This window comes from Saprolegnia diclina, assembly GCF_000281045.1.
Source record: "Saprolegnia diclina VS20 unplaced genomic scaffold supercont1.3, whole genome shotgun sequence".
NCBI classification, from domain to species: domain Eukaryota; phylum Oomycota; class Saprolegniomycetes; order Saprolegniales; family Saprolegniaceae; genus Saprolegnia; species Saprolegnia diclina.
In genome coordinates this window covers 872,099-891,910 of record NW_008246070.1, presented here as the reverse complement: position 1 = coordinate 891,910, position 19,812 = coordinate 872,099, and the positions used below count along the sequence as shown (strand labels likewise).

The following is a 19,812-nucleotide window of genomic DNA, read 5'->3' as shown; positions in this document are numbered from 1 at the left end:
TACATGTTTGGAACGTCACGGGGAAGTGCAAGATTGGGGTCTGTATTTCGGCGGACATTGAATGCCTGCGTGACGAGCTGGACGACCGATGAGGCGGTGGACGGAGCGTCTTGTGGCGACCGGGAGCGCTAGGCGACGGCCTCAGAGTCGATGATGTACAATGGAAGACGCGTTCGCGGCCTACGCGCCATGCCACACGTCGTGGTTGTAGAGGTCCGCTTGCGGGGCCGGGACGTCGTCGTCACCCCACGCAGCCTCGAGGGGGGCGTTGACGGGCGCAAGTGAAGCAGCCGCATCCGCAGCGGGCTCGGCAACCATCGGCGTGTGCAAGATGCACGTGATGGCTCCGTCGCAGCCGCAAGACGTCTGGTCGCTCATGTCGTTCGTTGCGATCGAAACGCGCAATGACCTCTGACGGCCGTGCGTGCCCCATGAGTTTTTTTCAAGAGTTACGACTTTCGAGCATATAATAAATAATATATGCTCGAAAGTCGTAACTCTTGAAAAAAACTCATGGGTTAAACTCTTGAAAAAAACTCCCAACAGAGAGCGCGTGGCTGTTCGCTGACGACATGTGGGCAGTCGATACCTTGATATACATATAGTGATTGTTGATGTGTTGTTGAAATGAGCTCTAGTGTTGTTGAAATGAGCTCTAGTATTACAACTGTACATGCAATATGCAATTTGAGGCAATGAAGACGGGGGAATCCCCAACGCATCGAAGAGGCATGGCCAGTGCGTCAAGCGAGGAGTGTCAGAACATCTCCATCACTCCGGCTTTCCCATTTCCAATCTCAGATTTGGCGCGATGCGGTTGGGCGGATTGCCATCTTCCCCAGCTGAGCAGTACGGATAAGCGATTCCGGATAAACGTCATTCCCAAATTTCCTTTCTAATAAGCAGGCCAGGGCGTGGGCACCTTGACGACGACGAGAGCTGAGTGTTAACACTTCTTACCGCCCGCCGAGCGCCAACACGGCGAGGAAGCTACCGGTCGCTCCTTCGCCCAATGCGTGGACCCAACTCTCGAGCAACACTGCGGGCTGTGGCCTCCAGCTCGTTCCTCGCCCATTGTGCGCTGCCTTTGCTCGTGGCGCCTTGTGGCGCGTTGCTTTGGACAAGGTCGATTTTCTCGATTTTCCTTATGGCCCTTTGTCTTTCTATCTGGAGGAGTGAATAATCCATCTACACCTTACTCGTAACACGCTGAAATAAAGATGCACACAACTCTTATTTATCCACAACACCACTCACTAACTACATGGAAATGCCAAGGTTGCTGTCCTCACCGTACGGACTGAACGAGCTCTTGGAAAAGTGCAGCGACCGGCACGACGAGTGGAACGAGAACATGCCTTCCATCGCAGGGTGGTCGTCAAAGTAGTCGCCCTGCTCGAGCTCATTGTTGGTGTCGCTGCTCTGCCCACACAGCACGTCGCTCGGCGCCGAGACTGAGCTGCTGAGAATGCTTACGTCATCGCTCATGACGCACGTGCCGGTTCCTTGCTGATCGCCGAGGCCCGTCAGCGCTACATCAAAATTCTCAGTGCCAATATCCTTCCCTTCACAATCTCTACCGGACGACGTCGGGAGCGGCTTGGCGCCTGCGCTGCCGACAAAGCACACGTGGCAAAGCCGCAGCGTCACGGTCGATGTTTTCCGGAATTGGATCGGCCACTTGCGACTGCACTGGTGGCAGACGACCTACACCGTCAAGATGATGAGCGTCCAATGGTTGAGGTTACGAGAAGAACGTACGTGGCCACACTTGCGGCAGTGCGACTTGCGATAAAAGAGTCCAAACTTCTTGTCGCAGCAGGCGCAAAAGTTGGCGATAGCCTTGTTCTGGAACGACCCGACGGGCGCAAACTCGCCGTGGTCCAGCGCCGACGTGATGCGTTCGAGGTGGAAGAACTCCTCTAAATTCAGCACCTAGGACCTTCTCAGCATCGCTCTTCTCTTCATCTCGTTCAAACCCGCGCGCACTGGTGGTGGAGCATCTTGAGGTTCACGGACCGCGGCACTTTGCCGTTGGGATTCGTCACGTACACGCAGACGTAGTCGAGCACATTGGGGTCGTCGGTCTCGATAAAAATGTGACCCGACTAGCATCATCGCAACGTGTCCTATCGTTCGTCGACTGGAAAATGGCACGTACGCGGACCAAGGACGACCGCACGAGGCCGTGGGTCTCGCGCAACGGCGGGCAGCACGCCATGTCGATCGAGTGCACGGCGCGCACAAAGCCCCGCCGCGGCACTTTGGCGCGCTCGTCGTAAAACTCGAATTCATCGTGCGCCTGGACCAATTTAATATCAATGTTTCGGTAGACAAGATGACCATACCTCGAGGAAGCACGTGTCGCGGTTCGAGACGCCAAACGGGCACTCCATGACCATCCACTCGACGCCAATGTAGTGGAGTGGGCTCAGCGCCATGAGCTGGTTGCGCTGCGTCGTCAAGCCTGGGTGGTCCACGAGCGTATACAGCGTCTGCCGGTCCAAGATGGTTTGGCCGACGACCGACGCATATGCGCGGAGCTTGGTGTTGGTGTCGAGGTAGAAAAAGTCGGCGACTTGCGCGAGCGTTGACGGGATCTGCGTGTACGCGCACATGCCGTCGAGCTGCCGGTTAAAGACATCGGTGCCTCGGCGCATCTATCAGACGTCCAATAAGATCAAAGCGGGGGATGACGAGGCAGCGCACCCGCGCGCGGCGCCGCGTCTTGGGGTTGGTGAGCACGGCGTCGACGGGCGCGAGCTGCATGGACATGGCGTTGAGCACAACGTCCTTGCAGATCTTTTGGCCGAGCGCAATGAGCTGGTCCTTCTCGCAGCGCATGAGCGGCGGGCACTTGAAGTAGTCGGGGCGCAGCGGCAGCGTCATCGCACTCATATTGAGCAAACCCAAAGTGGTCGAATCCCATCGGCTTCAACGCTCGCTTCTTGTCTCTGCAGAGCCACTATGAGGTGGACGTTATGTGCGAATTTCACGGCCGCGTGCGAATCGACGCCGTCGTCAGCGCCGCCGCTTTTATTGTTGGCAACACATGCAGTATGCAATTCGCAAATGATTAAATTCAAGTGCTTCCGACCAGACCTCGTGGCAGCTGCAAGCGACAGCAATGTTGAACCGTATCAGATGCCTCATTCCCTTAAAAAGTAGTACGTATTTGACAGAGTGGCAGCTCAGCTTGTGCTCGATAGCACGCGTGTCGGCGCTGCTGTGCGGGTTGGGCACAGTAACTAAATAGAGATTCCTGCTGCCCGTCACTAGCACCAAGCTACTACGCTCTGCTTGTCGCTTCAACCTACGCCCAACGGCCAGTGCATGTCCATGCACAGATCGAAAGACGATGCACATACAAGTGATGTTGAAATGAGTTATTAATACTAGCATTTAGTTAAAAAGACGAAAATGGTACCGGTAGACTTCCTAGGGCGCTCGTGCGCCTAGCGGAGGTCATTTGGATATCGCGGCTTGGGACTGTGCGAAGGGTCGGCGCAGAGAGCGTTGAGTGATGACGAAAAGTGCACGTCGTACAGACCAGTTACTAGCGCAACAGAGGCGTTGGGACGATGCGAAGAACCTTCCGTCGATGGTTTTAGGCCAAATACGAGGCGTCTAAGTGGGTGGACTATGTACTACTATCACTACTGCTACTCGTGCTTGCCGTTGCCTTGGTGCACACACGGCCACGACCGCAGCGCTCGGAGCTGCCGTCTTGGAGACGGTAAGCGGGCAGGTAGCTTACGTTGCCTGCGGCGTCCGTCACGGCAAGCGCGGGGTTGCGTACCGTGTTGTAAATGCTGCCGAGCGACGTGTACCTAGGTCCGCGACATGAGAATCGATAACAACAGCAGCGTAGTGAGGTGCGTACCCTTGGTCGTACAGCGAGCAATACTCGAGCTGCAGTTCTCGGAGAAAGACCCAGACGTACTCGTACTTCCAGAGCAAGATCGGGTTGATGCGGAAGAAGGCGGGCCAGCCTTTGGAGCTCGGCGCAAAATGCTCGAGGTCGTCCGTGAACGGGTCGCCCTTGCGCACGCCCATCGTGAACGCTTGGACACCTCGCGTTTCCTGGATGTTTTGGATCCCCTCCATGAACGAGCAGGCCTGGACGCCGCATTGGAGGCCGTACGTCGCAATGCAGTGCGAGATAAAGTCGTTGACTTCGGCAAACTGGTCCGTCGTGTGAAAGTACAGCACAGGCATGCGCTGCATAGCCGCGTGGTACGCAGCATCAAAGGCCTCGGGTGGCTGCGACGTGCGCGCCAGCGAGGCCAGCACGCGCTTGGCGACCGCAATCCGCAGCAGGTGCAGCACGACCGTCGAGTCCTTGCCGCCGTTGAAGCTGAAGCAGATCTTGTCGAGGCCGAGGATATCGATTGCGCGGTCAAGGACCTCGATCGAGCGCGTAAACGCGCGCCGCGTGTCGGCGTCCACGCGCGCGCAGAGCGCGTCGAAGCGAGCGACGAGGTCTTCCATGCGCTTCGTAAACTCGCGTTGGCACGCACGTGGCCATCGTATCCGGATCCTCCGCATGCCACATTGCCGTTTCCAAGTGCGCGCACTTGAGACGCATGTGACATGCGAGCACGTGTAGACCGACGAGCAGTTATGCTTGATGTGATGGCGGATGACCTCATCGCAAACAACACTGCGTGTCTAGTGCCTCGATTTAAACTACAGCACTGCATCATTATACATATAGACAGGTCGTATCGTCGAGAAACGAACCAACGAAGAAAGCGTTTACTAGTACTAGAAGTAACACGTAGATTTTTGTCCGCTTTCGTAATATTTGTAGTCTACGTACTAGTATTAGGATACATCTCGACAACAAAGTCTTACGCTGGTGGGCGCGTCATTTCTTTTGTACTGCAAAGTTTTTGGTACGAAGCTCGGTAGAGTCTAACGCAGCACCGTATGAAGCGTGGGAGCCCGTTCGATTCAGAGATGCACTTTGCGTATGTGCGCAAGGCTGATTGTCATGTCATCACAATGTAGCGCCAAAATCGAACGTCTCGAATGCTTCATAGCATAGTTTATATTGGAGCCCTCAAGTGCACTGTCCTTGATCGCACGCAGGCGCGTTCTCTTATTCGTGGCGCCAAAGGCCACATTTTGAAACCGAATCATCCGGATATTACATGTCAACACGACAGGCGGACCGTATCCGGATGATGCTGCCACCAAGTTCTGATCGGCGACAGTGGAGCAGTGCGAAAGCTTCGGGCGCCGACGCGAATGGTTGCCGACCCCTTTCAGTGCCCGCCACTGTCACGCTGCGAGCGAGATCGGCTCATGGAAAAGGCGCACACTGCGTGCAAGCTCACGGTGCGCAACGCCTGCGCGTTCGCCGCACGCTATACGCTCGATAGCGAGCTCCACAACGACCGCACGGGCCGCCACGCCACGGTATACTGTAGTGCCCACTCTACACACCGTCACGCGTGTGGTTGAATAGATCCACAAGGGCGTCGACGTCGATGGCGATGTGCCCGAGGCCGCAATGTGTGCCCGTACGCACGTGCGCGCGAGCCTCGAAGAGGTCGCCAACTTTTTCGTGCTCGACACACCCGCCAAGTGCGACGCGTACAGCCGCGTGACGGGCCACCTCGTGCAAGACAAGCAGTCGCTCTATACTCTCGTGGCCCGCGAAGCCGGTTTGCACTTCATTGGCGTCAACTGGATGGTCGCCAAGACGCCGATCGGGCTCAAAGCACGCGACTTTTGCTACCTCGAGGTACGACTCTCTGGGCATCCTTCATTGTGCAGTCGCTTGTGTTAGGTCCACGACGAGTTTACCTTTATCGACCGCGCAACACAGCGCGTCCGGCGCGGCTGGGTCCGCTGCATGCACTCAATTCCGCTCCCGTGCTGCCCGTCCTTGGAAAAGTCGCATGGCTACGTGCGGTCCCAGTTTGTCCGCGTACGTGTTTCTACTCTTTCCACCAAAATCGACTAATGTGCTGCTCTAGTCGGGTCATATCGTGTTGGAGACGGCCCGCCCCGGGGTGCTTGAGTACTTCAACTTGCTTTGCGGCGTGACGCGGCGACTCGGCTTCACGCCTGTCCTCGCCCAAGACTTTGTCTTGCGGCGCCACGTGAGCCAGGTACAGTCGTTCGAAAATGCTATTGTACATTGTGTACGAGTGTACGGTAGATTCTCAACCTCGAAGAGCATTTTATCACGCAGCGGCTCAAAACACTCCTCGAGACACCGACGACGTCCTTCCCCAACAAGGACACGATCGAGTACTGCAGTGTGTGCTACCACAAGTTTGCGTGGCTCTCGGTCAAGCGGCAGTGCCGGGGATGCGGTGACGTACGTGCGCCCGAGTGTCGACATTAGTATGCGAACGACAGTTTGTGCATAGGTGCTATGCACGCGCTGTTGTGCCAAGTGGGACGTCCCGTTGTCCGAGACGGTCATCTCGATGATGGCGTGTCAGCGTTGCACGCGCGATGGCCACTCCCGGGACTCGTCCCTGCCAGTATCCCCAGTCCATAGCCGCTTCCGCCTCGACGCGGGTACATGCAAACACTGGAGACCACTGCATTTTACAATCGACTAGAAGACGACGAGGTGGAGCCTCGTGGCCCCAGCGACAGCGACGACGCATTGAGTCCACTCGGTCTCCATCACATGACGTTCAAAGGCGAAGAAGACGACTTGGCGCTCGCCGCCGTGTCTCCGTTCGAGTGGACGTTGCCGTCGCCGCAGCTCCTCCATCTGTGATCCCGCCGGCACGACAATGTTGCATATCAGGCGTTAAATAGGAGTTTTTGTTACAGAAGGCTAGTTGTACGACTGGACAGAGTGTCCTCGATTTATCATCGCAAAACAAACAGAATGTCTTTGGGTGTCACAAAGACGTCGGCACTCGGGTTGACGTACACGTAGCTGTTTTGCTTGGCTTGCGGGCGGTAGAGACCCAAGCACAGAATGTTCTAGCACCGCATCACAATCCATCCCAGAGTCCGAAACGTACGTGGTGCAATAGGAGGCTCTCAAAGCACGCACCGTACGGTCGACCCCAGAGCGTCGGCGGAATCGTGATCTGGTCGAGACATCGCCCGGCCTCGTCGCCCCGCGGCGGCTCGCCCAAAATGAAGAGGTACATGAGGTCAATGACGCTGCCGTTTTTGTCGCACGTGCCAAGGAGCGCGTCGAGCGCATTGGGGAAGAAGACTTTGCCTAGTTCGATCAGCCTTTATCTTTGCCCTGTCGAGAAAAATAGAGCGTACCGGACGCAAAGATCGGGGTGCAAATACTGTCGAGCGGGTCGTCGGACCGCGAGAGCACTTGGCGCTTGTGCTGACGAAGGATCTCGATGGTCTCTTCGTCGGCCGGCTCCTTGTTGTGCTCGTCCTTGACAAAGCGGAGGCTGCTCGGGCGGTTCTATAAGTGCGATGCATCAATGCCATTTCCTTGACGAGACGCCACAGCTTACGAGCACGATGAGAATGCGGGGCAGCGGCATGTCCGGGTGATGATTCGTCTCGCAAAACTCTGTCACGAACCGATAGAGCGTCAGCGCATCGGTATCAATCATGTTTTCATCGACGAGATCCGGCTCGTCGTCGCAGTCGTCGTCGTTCGTCGAGCTCAGAATGACGACGCTCTTGCTCTTGGCGGCGCGCGCGGCGGTCAAGACACTCAGATGCAGCGGCGATCCATGGAGGAAGTAGACGTGCTTGAAGTGCGCAATGCTTGCGTGCTGCTTCTCCGAGATGGGCGTCGCGCTCAGGACGACGATCGGGACGACGGGGGCAAACTTTTTTTGCGGTCGGCTGGGCTGCCGCAACGGCGCGACAAAGTCGTGGAGCATGTTGGGCATACCGCACAGAAGAATGTGGTCGCGCAAGTCGTCGGGCACGTGGGTTGTGAGAAAGGACAGGTAGTCGAGTGAAAGCTGCGAGTTGGACCGACCGTTCACTGCCTCTGGGGCGGCTTGCGCAGCACTACTCTCTTCGGGGACTGGCAGCGGGCTGGCGACGTGCAATGGCGGAAGGCGTTTTGCTGGGTTGAGCTGCGACGGCAAGAGCGACTTCTCGGGCGACTCGTCGTCGCCTTCGACGACTTTAGGCAGCGGTAGAAACGACGTCGGTTGGGATGCGGTCGAGATGAAGGGCTCGGTCGCGTCGTGTGTTGTGCTTTCATCTCTCGTCGCGGATGGTACGTCCGTCTCGGTCGTGCACGGCACCACGATACTCGACTTGTGCGAAGCCTCCGAGTCGGCTTCGGACCCGCGGCCGTTCGATTTGATCGAGTAGAACGAGCTGTGGACAAGCGATTGGCGGTGCGTCGTGCGCGTCAGCAGGCGCCGGCTGGACCGCTGGACGCGCGTCGCGAGCTTGGACGAAAACGAGTGCTTGTTCCATGCGCGCGAGATTTCGTCAAAGTTGTCGAGCATCGTTTGGTACCTACACCGATTGTTTACACGCGCATAAACTATTTGTCTGTACTTTTGTAGCAAACTGAGTGAGATGGCGTCGACGCGCCGCGAACAGTCGGGCGACGTCGACAAAATGTACACTTTGTAGTCACAGCGGACGCGCGTTTTCGCGGGAAAAAGCCGGTACTCTTCATTATGGCCCATGCCAATGGGCACAATCCCAAACTCTTGGAAGAGCACGTAGGCGAGAAACGCAAACGAGACAAGTCCGTCGAGAAACAAGGGCACGCGGACGTCGTAGATATCGTTGCTGCAGCCGCGCAAAAAGTCCGAGGCCCACACATGCGACCGCCTACACCATTTCTCTCAAGTTTGATTTGAGATCTCTGTGGTCGTACTCGACACCGCGGAAGGGCCGGAACGCAAACAAAATACTACACACAAACGCCGAGACACCGGGCAAGACGCACGAGCGCGCAAGGATGCCAAGCTTGAGCTGGTCGAGACACACAATGTTGTTGGCGCCCGAGAGGTGGACGTGCCGAATGTTGTCGGTTTTGAGTACTTGGACGAAAATCGGTACTAGAATGGACATGGTTTGTCCATGTTGCGAAGTATGGACGTACGGTGCTTGTTGAAGCGGCGCAGCGAAATCGTGAGAAAATTCGACGACGTGTCGCTCCGGTCGGCGTCCCGCGCTTGCTGGTTGGTCAGCACAAAGCAGAGGCGCGCGGTCGCGGCACTCGCACGCTTGAGGTCGGCGTCGAGCATCGCCGAGCCCTGGAGATACATGACGCGCTGCTCGTACGCGGCGTTGAGAAGCACGCGCTTGAGGTTATGGGACGGCAGCGACGGACAGAGGATGACGACCTTGTCCTTCCAGTTGAGGTTGTTCGGGTGCAGGAACTGCCGTAGGAAGAAATCCAGCGCGCCCGACGTCACTTCACCGCAAATGAGCACGTGCGGACTCTGCTCCCGCCGCGCCGTGTACGCCTTGTCGTACTCAGTGTCACGGTTGAGCACATCGCTGAGCGTCGAGATTTGCAGCGGGAGGAGTACCGTGGAGGCAATGATGAGGATGATCACAATGATGCGGCCGTATGTCGACTTGGGCGCAATGTCACCGTACCTACCCATCGTGTCAACTGGAGTTATAGACATGTTTGGCTAGTACGTACCCGAGCGTCGCGATGGTGATGACGACAAAGTACATGGCGTTGTAGATCTCCATGTCCTGACAGTGCCCCGTTGTGTTTCGGTCGACAATCGAGCAGTTGCTCGGGTCCAAGCCGGGCAGGTCGTTGCAAAAGCACGCCTCCATCGCCTACAATACATGGAAAATCATTGCAGTGGGAGGGTCGAAGCGTGTACCTGTTGCACAGCGCCAAAGCAAATGATGATGGCGAGGACAGCGAAGAAGAGCATGCCAGTCTCGCGCATGCGCGCCGTCTTGGCAAAGGACAGAAGCCGAAAGCAGCGAAGGCATCGGAACGGCCGGAGGCATTTCATCGCGCCAAAGAGGATGTAGTTGTCGCGGTTCTGCGCTTCACTGAAGACCACATCGACGAACTGCGACGGAATCGAGACGAGCTCGATCATCGCGAGCGGACTGAAGACATATGTCTCCATGTTGTCGGCCGCATAGAGCCTATCGACGTGGTCGAGTTGACAGTAGTCAAGAAGACACTATGCCCACCGCAGCAAATAGTCGAGAAGGAAGAGCGTGCCATACACAGCATGGATGATGCGGAGCACGGGGTCGTCGATCGAGGTGTCCCAAGCCGACCAGTTCTTTTGAAAGTAGAGTAGCGTGACCAAGACCCTACGCATAGATGAAGCGTGTAGTTGCAAGACGTAGCCAATGTACCCGAGGATCACTTGAACAATGTCGAGAAGAGAGGCGAAGAGCGAGTTGTCCATGTTGCGTGCGGCCCAGCGTTGAAAGGACTCGCCACGCATGCGGTCCTTGATGAGCTGCTGCCGCCAGCCGCAGCTGTGGCAGGCCGCCCGGTGCTTCCTCCTTACCGCCGCCATGGGGTGCCTTTTGAGGCAAAGTGCCTTTTCGGTCGCGTCGGTTTTTGAAACCGCCCATGGTGGCCTTTCTGAGAACGACTACCGAGCCAACATCGATGCAACGTCTGTGTCTCTGCAATGTGATAAGAAAGGAGATGTAACAAGCAGACACGCCGTGTTGATGGTTGCAACGACACTAGAGGTAGTAGACGCGAAAAGACTTAGGCTTGCTTGAGGCTCGTGACGATCCACGCAAAGTAGCCCCAATCGAACGAGTCGGTGAGGCGGAGGTACGTGAACGTGGCGCCGCCCGCCATGTGGCCGACGACGGTCTTGACCTGGGCATCGTTGGACATGGGCAAGGCGTTCTCACCCGCAAAGCCGTTCTTGAGCCCAAGGATGTTGGACGCGGCGTTGCGCGCCTGGCCGACGAGCAAGTTGGCCTGGGAGCGGCACTGGTCGTTCGCGTCCGTCATCTCCATGCACGTAAAGCAGAAGCGAATGTTGTTCTCCTTGAGCATGTTCGCAATCAGTGCATACGCGTCCTGGTTGTTGGTGTTGTAGTAGCCGGCCGTGAGCTCCGCGCCGTGGTGGTTCGAGTTGTACCACCAGTGGATGCCCGAGACCTTGATCGAGAGCGTCGTCGACGCGCCATAGACGGCGCGGCCGGCCTTGGAAAGCGCGCGGCCGTGGTCCAAGAGCGACGAGGAGTACCAGTCGAGGAAGAACTTGCCGTACGCACTCGCATAGTTGTCAAAACCGTTGTCCAAGAAGAAAGGGCAGTCACCCGAGACACCAGGAAGGCAGTTGAAGTTGCCGGCGTTGGCCGGACCGGACGTAAGGCCCCACGACGGGTTATTGGTAGCATTTGCGCGGGCCGCAATGCTCTTGGCCGCGAACGCGTCGTAGCTCGTAAACTCGCCAATGCCGCAGTAGCTCCAACGACCGCCTTGCAGCTGGTACGACGGGTACCGGAGCTCGCCCGCGGGCCCGGCGCCGATCTGGACTTCCACCACCGTGTTGGGGACAGCGTCCATGACCTTGGTCTTGAAAGCCGTCATAAATTCACGGTACATGTCGATGGGCGTCCGGCCAAACTTGTCGAGTGGCGTCGCGTCCGCCCAGAGCGAGATGTACTCGGGGTCACTCAAGCCCGACCGCGTCGTGTACCACACGTCGTTGCGCGTGAACCACGAGCTCGGAATCGGGATGTTGCACGCGTCACCGACGTTGCCGCCGCACGAGTGAAACGAGAGCACCATTTGAATCGTGAGCCCGTGCTTGGCCGCGAGTTGCGCCATGTCGAGGTACGCGGCAAAGTTGTATTGGCGCGGCCCCGCCTTCTCGACGAGGCCCCACCAGCAGTCGGCCATGATGCCGGTCGCCCCGTTGGCCTTGAGCTTGCCGAACTGCGTGTCGAGCTTGGTGCGGTCCTTGAGTTGGGTGTTGCCCGCGCCGTCCAAGACGACCGTGTCGAGGGCGAGCATGACGTTGACGGGCACAACCGCCTCGGCGATCGTGGCCGCGAGCGCGGCGAGGAAGAGCACCGTGCGGCGAAGCATCTTGTGTTGGTGCTTGACAGCAAAATGGAAAATGAAAACCACAACCGGCGTGGCTGGCCATGCACAGAGTCACCCATTGGTTTCGCAACTTCAACAGGTGGCTCAGCCGTACGTTTACGAGCGTGAGGCTTCGGGGGCAATCGCGTGTTCGTGGGTGGTTCTCAGAGGATGTTTGACGACGCAGCGATCGATGTGCAAAGCCGATAAATCCTGGTTCGTAAAAGCGCAAAGCTTGGCGGTTTGTATGCAAAGCACTTGCGCGTGGCCAAGGTTGCGTGCATGAACCGTGGTACGTTGTACTTCAAGTTGAACGCCATCTGCAGCCATGGCAGGATAATTCGAAGTGCGCCCGTCCGTCGTCGCATTGGCTTCGAGAAGGTGCATGTATTCAATACTGGTATTAACAAGAGCTCGTGTTGTTGAAGTATTTGTGGGTAGTATCAGCCTCGGAGAGCACTCGCTCAGAAGTCGAGTTCTTATTGTGTTTCGTGAACCTGCGGTGTCCTCTGCACCGTGACAGTTGCCAGGCCGCAAGAAGGGTGTAATCCTGTCGCATGATTGGCGGAGAGACGGTACAACATCGCTGATTGGTCGATGCAACGTCAATCCAGTACAGGATATATCCGCGCATACAAAATCCAGGTTGATGCGTAGTTGGCTGCGGGACATGTACGAATGACATCCTGGCGCAGAATCTGGCGCTGTACAGACAAGACACCTACTCCTACAGTGTAGGACAAGACAAGGACTAGATGTACCCGGTTTAAACTCATTGCGTCAAACCCATATAAAACGTGACCCTTTGACGGTCTTTCAGTACCCTAGGCTTTCGCAGTTACGCTATCCGGTACTAGTGATCTGAGTGTGGAATGTCGTAGAGATGTTATTGAAAAGGTCATGATGCATGCTTGACCTCGGCCGATCCATACATGTATTGGCTCCAAAGCTTCGTCCCCGCGAGCTTCTCGCCAGGAGCGGCGAGTTGTTCCCATCGTACTAGTACCAGTCTGACCATTACATGCTTGTTCACAATTCAATGACGCAATGAGTGGCTAAAGTCAATTATTCAGTGTTATCTCACGCATGTCAAATACGACCTCCGCTTTTTCTTCGCTCCATATAAGGTCATGTTCAAATCTTCGGCAATAAATTGCTCTTTTCTGGGGCGAGCGTTGCTTCACCTTGTTCACGTTCACATCATTACAAATACTTCAATGCGTAGAGATGACCAATTCTTTCTTCTTTCGCTTACCGGGCCGTGGCTGCGTAGGCGCGGAGGCTCGTCTTGCTCTTCTGTACTCGCCCGGGGGCGCTTGTGGCCGCGAGTGAGGCCCATGACTACACGCTTCGTAAGGCCTTACAGGCTTCGCTCTCGGCGACAAAGCTGCGCAGTTTCTTGAGGTTATCGAGAGACGCCAATCACTAAGGTGGCGTCAGTGACTGAAGGTCGCGGTGCAGGTCAATCGGCAGCGTGAGCTTGTTGCGGCCTCAAAACGGGGTGCCTCGGGCGGGACAAAGTAACGAGCGGCGGCATGCCACAGTTGTATAGAAGGACCGGGAGCACGGAGCAATTGTAGTACACGGTTGTCTTCCAAGATGAGGCCCTAGCGCATCCAGATCTTCCATATGTTCAACCATATCAGCACTTACTCCAGCTATTGAATCCTCTAAGATCTCACGTTGTGGGTACAAGGTGCCCTTTCATTTATGCTTCCGTCATCAGCGCTCGATGCCGTTTGTTCAATGAACATCGCCACACGCGATACATTGATATTCTTCTCCCTTTTACACCAATCAGAATACTATCATTCGGACAAAGTGCACACCCTTTTTAATCAATCACAGCGTTTTATGGCTATGGAGGGAGCACGCTCAGGAGAACCAGCAACCTGTCAGCAGCATGGGTTTGGGCTTTGGACTACAACAAGAATCGCCTGCGTGTAAAACTCTTTTAGTCTCAGCGATGAATTCGTCTTCTTGATTCGAATCGAGAAACCGATGGTACGCAACAAGCGCAGGCACCCCCATCACGTACCGCCATAATGCCTTCTGGTCAAGCGCGTTATATCGCAAGAGAAAGGCCCATTCACAGAAAGGCCATCATCACAGCATACATAGACGAGCATCTATGCCAACTAAATACAGGAATCTACCCCCGCGATAGACCACGGGCTGCGAACGTCATCGGGCAACATGTGATTGTTCACTCTTCGAGCACCTTGGCCTTTCCTCAAGATGTTGGTGCTCGATTGCATGACGTCACGAACACGTGGGCACTTTGCACTGGGCTAGGCCACGTACAATATATTGTGTGGCTTTGATAACCGCATTACAAAGGCTTGTGTATTCGTGCGAGGAGGCGCTGTACATACAATACCAAATGAAAAATTCGATTCAAGCACCCCAATGCGTCATCGTCGATTGGGCTGTTGCGAATGGCACTTGCACCGATCGATTCGAAACCACAGTTGAACGCTTGCTTGTGCAGTTTTTCCGAGTGGCCAACGACCAGAAAAAAGGTGATTGCAAACATCGTCTGCGCCAATGTGACTCTAAATGTAGTGTTACGTTCGATCACGCTACAAACATGTGGCTGCCGAAGACAGCTCGTATCGAGCGAAGATCGAGCGATGGTGTGACCTCGGTTTTGCCCTTGAAATTGTCACTTTAACACCAGACAAACCATTTCTTAGAGCTTATTGCGTAGCTACAGCACAGCGACGCGATGCATGACGCCTCGAGCGTCCTCTGATTTGTCTGGTGTAATGCGCGTTCTTTTTTGTGGCAGCGTCGGACGTTGACTGGCACAGCTACGGTCCATTATCCGGAAGATACTCGAACGCAGGTATGTGATTGGTGGTTTTAGCTTTATCCGGATATCGCGACGTGGTTGCGCCAGATCAGATCGCGGCGTCGTCAATCGGCCGAGACCAGTCGAGAGATTATCGTGCATGTTGATGCATCCCAACGCTGCCTTGAGCGCGCCGAACCTCTGGTACGTCCAGCAGCAAAAGGCCCAGCGCCCCGAGGTCGTCCTCGACGTCTCGCTCGGGCAGTGGCATGCATGGAGCATCTCGCAAGCCCACTGGGTCCACGACGCCCACCGGTCGGCGTGTCACGGCTGTGGGCACAGCTTTACCTTCTTTCGCCGCAAGCAACACTGCCGCATGGTACGAAGAAGCGGTCTCGAGCATGGTAGAGCATGGACCGTTGTGATAGTGTGGCGAGATCATCTGCCGGCAGTGCGCCCGGCGTGTGTGCTTGGTGACGCACGATACCAAGCGCAAGCACAAGCCGCAGCAACGACACATCAAGGTGTGCCCACCGTGCTACGCGTCGACGCAAACTACACGCGTCTCCAAGCTGCCGTCGCCACCAGCATCGCCGACGCCTGGCACGTTCTTTGCCACAACGCCAACGATTCCGCTACTGGAAGAGAAGTCGCTGGCGTCGTCGGCGTCGTTCACAGCCTCAACATGTCCGTCATCGCCGTACTGCTCGCTCAAAGAGGATGCGCCGCCCAGCATCGAGGAACTTTGGATGCACTCGAATGAGCAAGCGCGGCTCCAAGCGCTATGGCAGCTCCACATTCTCGACTCGCCGCGGGAGGCAACCTACGACACGATCTGCAGCCTCTTGAGCGACCTCACCAACTGTCCGATCGCGTACATTAGCTTTATGGACGCGCACCGGCAGTGGTTCAAGGCCAGCGTCGGTCTCTTCGTCCCCGAGGTGCCGCGCGAGGTTTCGCTCTGCGCCTCGACGCTGCACGCGCCGCGGCCGATCGTCGTGCCCGACACGCTTCGCGACTCGCGCTTTGCCAAAAACCCGCTCGTCGCGTCGGCGACCGGCATTCGCTTCTACGCCGGCGCGCCGATCGTGCTTGGGTCGTCCGGCGTCGCGATCGGCACCCTCGCCGTGCTCGACACGGTCGCGAGCAAGCGCAGTGCGACGCTTCATGACGACGTCGTGCACCACCTCAACCGACTCGCACGCCTCGTCGCTTCGTACGTCGAGCGTCCGCAGCCGTTGACACCGCAGGTCGTGCTGCAGCAACTACTCCGGCAGAGCATGGAGACCAAGGAATTGCTCTCGGGTCGCGGCGGCACATCTTGGATCTCGGGCAAACCGTCGACCCACCGGTCGTGGTCCAGCATCTCGGAAGACACCGAGCAGTGAGAACGGGAATATCTCGTCGCTTGTTATTTAACATGTTGAAAATGTGTGTTGTGTTTTGCACACTGCGGTTGATCAAACGACAAGGAAAGGACTCGTGAAGCATGGGACGTCGATGGACGCGATCATACATTATCTATCTATCTATCTATCTATCTATCTATCTATCTATCTATCTATCTATCTATCTATCTATCTATCTATCTATCTATCTATCTATCTATCTATCGGTCTGCCAACGTGAAGGCCGCCGACGATCAAGCGTGACATCCATTTTTGGAGGGTATTTCAGACTTTGAAGACCTACCCCCATAGCATACATTATTTAATATGAAACGAAACTTCGACCTGTGACACTTGATATGGAGTCATCCCATTAAGTGCGACTGGCGGATCGCGATGTTTTGCGCCCAAGCAGCCCACGCGATCCGACGTCGGTGCAGGACGATGACGACGAGCCGCAGCGCAAGTAGCTTGACGCCCTGGAAGCAGCGCCTCCATGAGGCGATTGAGGCCAACCGGCACATTCCCGGCACGCACTACCTGCAGATGGCGACAGTGGCCCAAGACGGCGCACCCCAATGCCGGACGGTTGTTTTCCGTGGCTTTGAAGGCGAGACGGGCTTGACCATGATCACAGATGCGCGCAGCGCCAAGGTCGCCCAGCTGACGGCCAACCCTGCGTGCGAGGTTGCTTGGTGGCTGCCGCAGAATGGCGAACAGTTCCGCATCGCGGGCGACGTGGAGCTTGTGACGCCCGACGCCGACGCCAAAGGCTTGCGCACGCAGCTGTGGCACAAGCTCCGCGAAAGCATGCGGCAGCAGTTCTTTTGGCCGGAGCCCAACACACCATTTACGGACGCGCCCGTGCCGGTGGTATCATCAGCGACGCCGCCACCCACGTTTCTTGTGCTCGTGCTGTGGCCCAAGCAGGTCAAGTACCTCCGTCTCCACGACAGCTTTGCCCAAGTCGACACGCTCGATGTCGCTACAGATCCCGCGTGGATGTCCCGTCGCATCAACCCCTAAGGCTTCTGCACGTTTACCCTCCTATCCTCCTACACGCTAAATGAGACATAACATTGCGATGACCATCTCGTTGCTCTACTCGTGTCGTTGGGTCAACCTGCTGCGTGAGATGGCAGCTGCGCTCGTCGCGCGCGAGAGATAACCGCGGAATGCTCCAGCAAACGCCTCGGTAGTGCACTGGGCCGAGTCGAGTCGAGACTCGCCACCAATTCCTAGTTTGTCCAACGAACGACTCAAGTCTCGAACAACAGCCACTGTATATGTTCGTAGCAAAGATAGTCCTTGCGAAACGGTCGCATGCACCGAAGGGACGCGCCGACGGGGCCGCAGCGCTTCGTCTCGTTGCGCGGTGGGAACCAGCGCGTGATTTTACTGCCGCGCCGGTCCTCGTCTCGAGCAAGTGCGTCATTTATGCGTCGTATTGCAGGCTCAGGAAGCGCGCGTAGGTATCGCCAAGTCCGAGCCACTGGCCCCCGACTCGCCCCCCGCGACGGTATTCTACCTTTTCCTGTCTGCGCTAACCACTCTCGTCTATGCAGCCGCTCAAGCCACGCTCGACGTCGTACGTTCGGGAGGACCTCGTGCGCACACACTTGAGTCGGCCTAAAATATCGCTCAAGCAACTGCAGCAGTTCCTATTGTGGCTCAACTTGCTCTCGCTCTGGCCGCACAAAGTACGTCGATTCGCTCGTTGCCAGTGGATAGACGAAATATGTAGCTCCATGTCGAGTCGTACCACGACGAGCTGCGCAACGGCGTCTTCCTAAGCCACCTCCTGCACCACTACGTCCCTGACTTCTCCATTGGGAGAATCAACCAACGCGCGCAGTCGCAGCGAACGACCGAGTCGAACGTCGAGCTGCTCTTGCAGTGCCTCAGCCGGTACACTGCCTCGAAGATGGCAGCCTCGCAACGCTGATGGCAGGTTCAATTTAAACGTGCGCAATGTCCCGAGCGCGGCGCAGCTCTGGAGCGGCGACCGCCCAATTACGGCGGCTTTTCTACACGAGATCTTTCACAAGGTCGTGCTGCGGTCGCTGTCACACAAGGTCGTCTGGACATGGTGCCAAGACATTTTAAGCTTGTATCACCAAGCCAGCCCCCACGAGGTGTGGAGCGACAGCCTGCTGTCCGATATCAGCAACAACAACAGTAGCAGCACCAGCGGTCTCTTCGACTACTTTCGGTTCGAGCCCACTCGATGCCGGACGCTTGACGAAACGTAGGTCGGGCTTCCGTCTGTGGTGTGTGCTCCATTATTACGGCGCACGGCGCCGCCACGACGACCGCGAGGATATCTTCCAAGCCAGCACAATGTTCATGACGCCAACGGTACTAGAATACTTGGTTGAATGCGAACGTGTACGAAGAGGCGTAGACACCAACCCAACACCTCGCAAATGCCCAGCGTGTCTGCGGCATTCTGGCAGCGATGCAGATACCGCTGGTCTGGGAACCCGACTGGTTTGTGTCGCACAAGAGCAACGGCTTCATGCAATTGCAGCTGCACTACATCTACCAAGCGTACGTGCACAGTACATAGCATGTCGTGATGGACGCATTAGCCTCCATCATTCGGTGCCAGCGCTGACGAACGACATGACGGAACCCGTGTACCTTGACGTGAGCGCGAATGGCCGTGTGGGTGTGCACGGTAGGTCCTTCTACGAACGCAGAATGGCTAAACGGTAGTGATGTACGTATTACCAGGGCTCCTCTTTGCCGACGGCGAGTGCAAGGAGCCCGAAAACACATGGCGAGCCTCGGCTGCTGGCAGCGACGACGACGGGTCGTTCGACGACCCGCTCTGCCTCGAGGAGACCTTGGTACAGGAAGAGTCGCCGAGCATATTCGAGCAGCAGTGGAGCGGCAACCAGCGCACGGAGATTACGTGGCCGCCAGAGCCGTCCACGCCGGCGCTCGACGAGTACGCGCAAATGAAGGAGCGCATTGCGCTCGAGGAGCTCTCTCGCATGGAGGTGGAAGAAGCCTACGGCGTGGTGCGCTAAGACGACGGAGGCGCGAAACACAGTTGTTTGCTTACACAGTATTACTAAAGCTTCTATACCGTGCGTCCTTACTTGGTCACCTCGGGCTGGTTGCGGACCTTGGCCCACGCACGCTTGATCATCGGCGTAGTCGCCAAACAGAACGGGAACCGCACCGTCTCGAGGATCTCGTTGAGAACGACGGCGATCGCAATGTTGCCGTATTCGGGGTTGAGGCTGTCCAGGTCAATGTACGAGTCAAGGCCCAGGCCGCGGATGAGGTCGACGGCGTCGCTGCCGCCAAACCAGCCGCGCGAGAGGCCATAGTAGATCGTAAAGCCCGTCGCGCCGTAGAGCGTCGTCCACCACACAAGGAACGGAAGGCCGTTGGCCTGGATCACAGCCATGAACTTGCCGGGCTTGTTCTCGAGCTTCTTCTGCAGCTCGGCGATTTCGTCCTTGAGCTTCTTGTTCTCGACCTCAAGCTCCGTCTCGCGCTGCGTCGAGAAGAAGTGCATGGTCGTCGAAGCCGGCGAGAAGGCCGTGGGCGTGAAGACGCGCGTGGAGACAGAGCCGCGGACGGCCATGCGGGCGCCGGCCCGAGCCGAGGACGCACGCAGAAGGGACAGCATCAGA

General features: G+C 56.8%; 10 protein-coding genes across 10 annotated transcripts; 4 read left to right on the top strand and 6 right to left on the bottom strand.

The window, feature by feature from the left end:
* Positions 1 to 20: 20 nt before the first annotated feature.
* On the bottom strand, positions 21 to 462 carry SDRG_01473 (hypothetical protein). The gene has a single exon (XM_008606998.1). The coding sequence runs from the start codon at positions 376 to 378 to the stop codon at positions 181 to 183; it is 198 nt and encodes a 65-aa protein (XP_008605220.1). The 5' UTR covers positions 379 to 462; the 3' UTR covers positions 21 to 180.
* Positions 463 to 1,215: 753 nt separating this feature from the next.
* SDRG_01472 (hypothetical protein) lies at positions 1,216 to 3,047 on the bottom strand. The gene is made up of 7 exons (XM_008606997.1): positions 2,710 to 3,047; positions 2,349 to 2,660; positions 2,162 to 2,302; positions 1,980 to 2,108; positions 1,762 to 1,935; positions 1,581 to 1,707; positions 1,216 to 1,532 (listed from the first exon to the last, which is right to left on the bottom strand). The coding sequence occupies exons 1-7, from the start codon at positions 2,896 to 2,898 to the stop codon at positions 1,261 to 1,263; spliced, it is 1,344 nt and encodes a 447-aa protein (XP_008605219.1). The 5' UTR covers positions 2,899 to 3,047; the 3' UTR covers positions 1,216 to 1,260.
* Positions 3,048 to 3,559: 512 nt separating this feature from the next.
* Positions 3,560 to 4,525, bottom strand: SDRG_01471 (hypothetical protein). Its single transcript, XM_008606996.1, has 2 exons — positions 3,884 to 4,525; positions 3,560 to 3,830 (listed from the first exon to the last, which is right to left on the bottom strand). The coding sequence occupies exons 1-2, from the start codon at positions 4,489 to 4,491 to the stop codon at positions 3,641 to 3,643; spliced, it is 798 nt and encodes a 265-aa protein (XP_008605218.1). The 5' UTR covers positions 4,492 to 4,525; the 3' UTR covers positions 3,560 to 3,640.
* Positions 4,526 to 5,253: 728 nt separating this feature from the next.
* On the top strand, positions 5,254 to 6,748 carry SDRG_01470 (hypothetical protein; the record flags this gene model as incomplete). Its single annotated transcript, XM_008606995.1, has 7 exons — positions 5,254 to 5,424; positions 5,474 to 5,752; positions 5,798 to 5,938; positions 5,988 to 6,122; positions 6,173 to 6,334; positions 6,387 to 6,540; positions 6,585 to 6,748. 7 exons carry the CDS (start codon positions 5,254 to 5,256, stop codon positions 6,746 to 6,748), a joined length of 1,206 nt encoding a protein of 401 aa, XP_008605217.1.
* A 95-nt stretch (positions 6,749 to 6,843) lies between these two features.
* On the bottom strand, positions 6,844 to 10,442 carry SDRG_01469 (hypothetical protein; the record flags this gene model as incomplete). The annotated part of the gene is made up of 11 exons (XM_008606994.1): positions 6,844 to 6,960; positions 7,002 to 7,207; positions 7,258 to 7,411; positions 7,464 to 8,436; positions 8,479 to 8,760; positions 8,807 to 8,990; positions 9,035 to 9,537; positions 9,587 to 9,732; positions 9,780 to 10,056; positions 10,105 to 10,230; positions 10,276 to 10,442. 11 exons carry the CDS (start codon positions 10,440 to 10,442, stop codon positions 6,844 to 6,846), a joined length of 3,135 nt encoding a protein of 1,044 aa, XP_008605216.1.
* A 135-nt stretch (positions 10,443 to 10,577) lies between these two features.
* Positions 10,578 to 12,010, bottom strand: SDRG_01468 (hypothetical protein). Its single transcript, XM_008606993.1, has one exon. The coding sequence runs from the start codon at positions 11,981 to 11,983 to the stop codon at positions 10,643 to 10,645; it is 1,341 nt and encodes a 446-aa protein (XP_008605215.1). The 5' UTR covers positions 11,984 to 12,010; the 3' UTR covers positions 10,578 to 10,642.
* Positions 12,011 to 14,934: 2,924 nt separating this feature from the next.
* On the top strand, positions 14,935 to 16,162 carry SDRG_01467 (hypothetical protein; the record flags this gene model as incomplete). The annotated part of the gene is made up of 2 exons (XM_008606992.1): positions 14,935 to 15,153; positions 15,203 to 16,162. 2 exons carry the CDS (start codon positions 14,935 to 14,937, stop codon positions 16,160 to 16,162), a joined length of 1,179 nt encoding a protein of 392 aa, XP_008605214.1.
* A 380-nt stretch (positions 16,163 to 16,542) lies between these two features.
* Positions 16,543 to 17,269, top strand: SDRG_01466 (hypothetical protein). The gene has a single exon (XM_008606991.1). It carries the CDS (start codon positions 16,559 to 16,561, stop codon positions 17,186 to 17,188), a length of 630 nt encoding a protein of 209 aa, XP_008605213.1. The 5' UTR covers positions 16,543 to 16,558; the 3' UTR covers positions 17,189 to 17,269.
* A 216-nt stretch (positions 17,270 to 17,485) lies between these two features.
* On the top strand, positions 17,486 to 19,197 carry SDRG_01465 (hypothetical protein; the record flags this gene model as incomplete). Its single annotated transcript, XM_008606990.1, has 9 exons — positions 17,486 to 17,588; positions 17,635 to 17,681; positions 17,728 to 17,862; positions 17,907 to 18,070; positions 18,114 to 18,374; positions 18,415 to 18,520; positions 18,567 to 18,712; positions 18,754 to 18,842; positions 18,899 to 19,197. 9 exons carry the CDS (start codon positions 17,486 to 17,488, stop codon positions 19,195 to 19,197), a joined length of 1,350 nt encoding a protein of 449 aa, XP_008605212.1.
* A 54-nt stretch (positions 19,198 to 19,251) lies between these two features.
* On the bottom strand, positions 19,252 to 19,763 carry SDRG_01464 (hypothetical protein; the record flags this gene model as incomplete). Its single annotated transcript, XM_008606989.1, has 1 exon — positions 19,252 to 19,763. One exon carries the CDS (start codon positions 19,761 to 19,763, stop codon positions 19,266 to 19,268), a length of 498 nt encoding a protein of 165 aa, XP_008605211.1. The 3' UTR covers positions 19,252 to 19,265.
* Between the last annotated feature and the right edge of the window lie 49 nt (positions 19,764 to 19,812).

Coding starts and splice junctions, on each gene's coding strand:
- SDRG_01473 (XM_008606998.1), bottom strand. CDS start 378: ATGAGCGACCAGACGTCTTGCGGCTGCGACGGAGCCATCACGTGCATC.
- SDRG_01471 (XM_008606996.1), bottom strand. CDS start 4,491: ATGGAAGACCTCGTCGCTCGCTTCGACGCGCTCTGCGCGCGCGTGGAC. Junction 3,831..3,883: donor TGCTCGCTGTACGACCAAGG/GTACGCACCTCA, acceptor TCGCGGACCTAG/GTACACGTCGCTCGGCAGCA.
- SDRG_01472 (XM_008606997.1), bottom strand. CDS start 2,898: ATGAGTGCGATGACGCTGCCGCTGCGCCCCGACTACTTCAAGTGCCCG. Junction 2,303..2,348: donor GCGACACGTGCTTCCTCGAG/GTATGGTCATCT, acceptor AAATTGGTCCAG/GCGCACGATGAATTCGAGTT. Junction 1,708..1,761: donor ACTGCCGCAAGTGTGGCCAC/GTACGTTCTTCT, acceptor TTGACGGTGTAG/GTCGTCTGCCACCAGTGCAG.
- SDRG_01468 (XM_008606993.1), bottom strand. CDS start 11,983: ATGCTTCGCCGCACGGTGCTCTTCCTCGCCGCGCTCGCGGCCACGATC.
- SDRG_01466 (XM_008606991.1), top strand. CDS start 16,559: ATGTTTTGCGCCCAAGCAGCCCACGCGATCCGACGTCGGTGCAGGACG.